Genomic DNA, 1,607 nt, shown 5'->3' with positions numbered 1-1,607 from the left:
TATATATATATTGTGTGTGTGTGTGTGTATATATATATATATATACATGTGTGTGTGTGTGTGTGTGTGTGTGTGTGTGTATGTAGGTATGTATGTATAAATATATATATATATGTATATATCAGCAGATAGTATTCTCGCTTTCTTTCCCTTTAGTTTATTATTACCCCTCATTCTTCTCTAAGCTTGCCCATTTGGACACTGCATGTGTGTATTCATACATATCTGGTGCTTGTCATATAAGAAGAAATCCATAGGTGTGTGTAGATCTACCCATTGCCTGTTGCCGTGTATCTCCCTCTCTAATTAATACCGAGTATTCTACCCTCATACATTCCTATAATACATAACAGACAGCAGTATCCCAGCACATACTTGGATTTCCTCACAGATAGAGACGAGCGGACTCCTGATCCAGGGGTGGACCGGTGAGTTGTGTCGTAAGTGTGTGTTGCTGGATAAAGTTCTGCGCAGGGGTTGGGTTAGCGGGCCATGGGTGATACAAATGATAGTAGCAAGGGTTTTAGGGTTTTTGAGTTTTTACGGTTTGTGCATATGGTAGTAGGAAATTATATCGTTCAAATACGTGGTATAGGCACCACCCCCTAGTCCAGGACATATTCATACGCCTCGCATTGTGCATAGTTTTGTGTTGTATTGGATGTGAAGCTATATCTGAGACTCTTTCCAGGAGACTCACCGATGCGAAACAACCATATATACGTTTATAAGCATTCCAGATAAAACAACCTTATACACGTTTATAAGCATTCTAGATAAAACAACTTTATATACGTTTATAAGCATTCTAGATAGAACAGTCTTATATACGTTTATAAGCATTCTAGATCCTGTCCAAGACTTCAACCACGGCTGTGCTTTCCAATACGTTCATAGATTACAATTCATTCAGTGAGGACAATCTTCGCGTGACCTCATCTTCTCCCTATCATTCGTAAAGAAAATTGATATCAACTCAATTGTCCACACTATTCATTATAGCATTCGTATAGGAAAATGATATCAACTCAATTGACCACATTCTCCATCATAACATTCGTATAGAGAAATGATATCAACTCAATTGTCCACACTCTCCATCATAACATTCGTATAGGAAAATGATATCGACTCAATTGTCCACACTCTCCATCATAACATTCGTATAGGAAAATGATATCAACTCAATTGTCCACACTCTCCATCATAACATTCGTATAGGAAAATGATAGCAACTCAATTGTCCACCTTCTCCATCATAACATTCGTATAGGAAAATGATAGCAACTCAATTGTCCACCTTCTCCATCATAACATTCGTATAGGAAATTGATAGCAACTCAATTGTCCACCTTCTCCATCATACCAGCCATCCTCTCAATAAGGAGCGCTACGGTGACACCGACGCCCACTGGCACGCACAAGAAAGCTATCTTACACCCACCAACAGCAGCAACACACTCGTGGCTATTGACATGGACAAGTTCTGTCTCAAGCTGCCGTTTAAGTACGATTTCGGATTGTTGGTGCAACAGGTGAGTAGTCTCTGTAGTGATAAAATATCAATAGGGATATCATTATAAACGTATATATGTATATGTATATGT

General features: G+C 38.6%; 1 protein-coding gene across 1 annotated transcript; it reads left to right on the top strand.

Moving 5' to 3' along the window:
• Positions 1-353: 353 nt before the first annotated feature.
• SARC_15724 (hypothetical protein) lies at positions 354-1,583 on the top strand (the record flags this gene model as incomplete). Its single annotated transcript, XM_014290161.1, has 2 exons — positions 354-428; positions 1,370-1,583. Coding segments are annotated over 2 exons (289 nt in total), but the record flags the coding sequence as incomplete, so codon positions are not given.
• Between the last annotated feature and the right edge of the window lie 24 nt (positions 1,584-1,607).

The sequence above is a fragment of the Sphaeroforma arctica genome (genome assembly GCF_001186125.1).
Source record: "Sphaeroforma arctica JP610 unplaced genomic scaffold supercont1.6623, whole genome shotgun sequence".
NCBI lineage: Eukaryota > Ichthyosporea > Ichthyophonida > Sphaeroforma > Sphaeroforma arctica.
The sequence above is the reverse complement of the archived record's forward strand: the minus strand, read 5'-3'. Positions and strand labels throughout refer to the sequence as shown.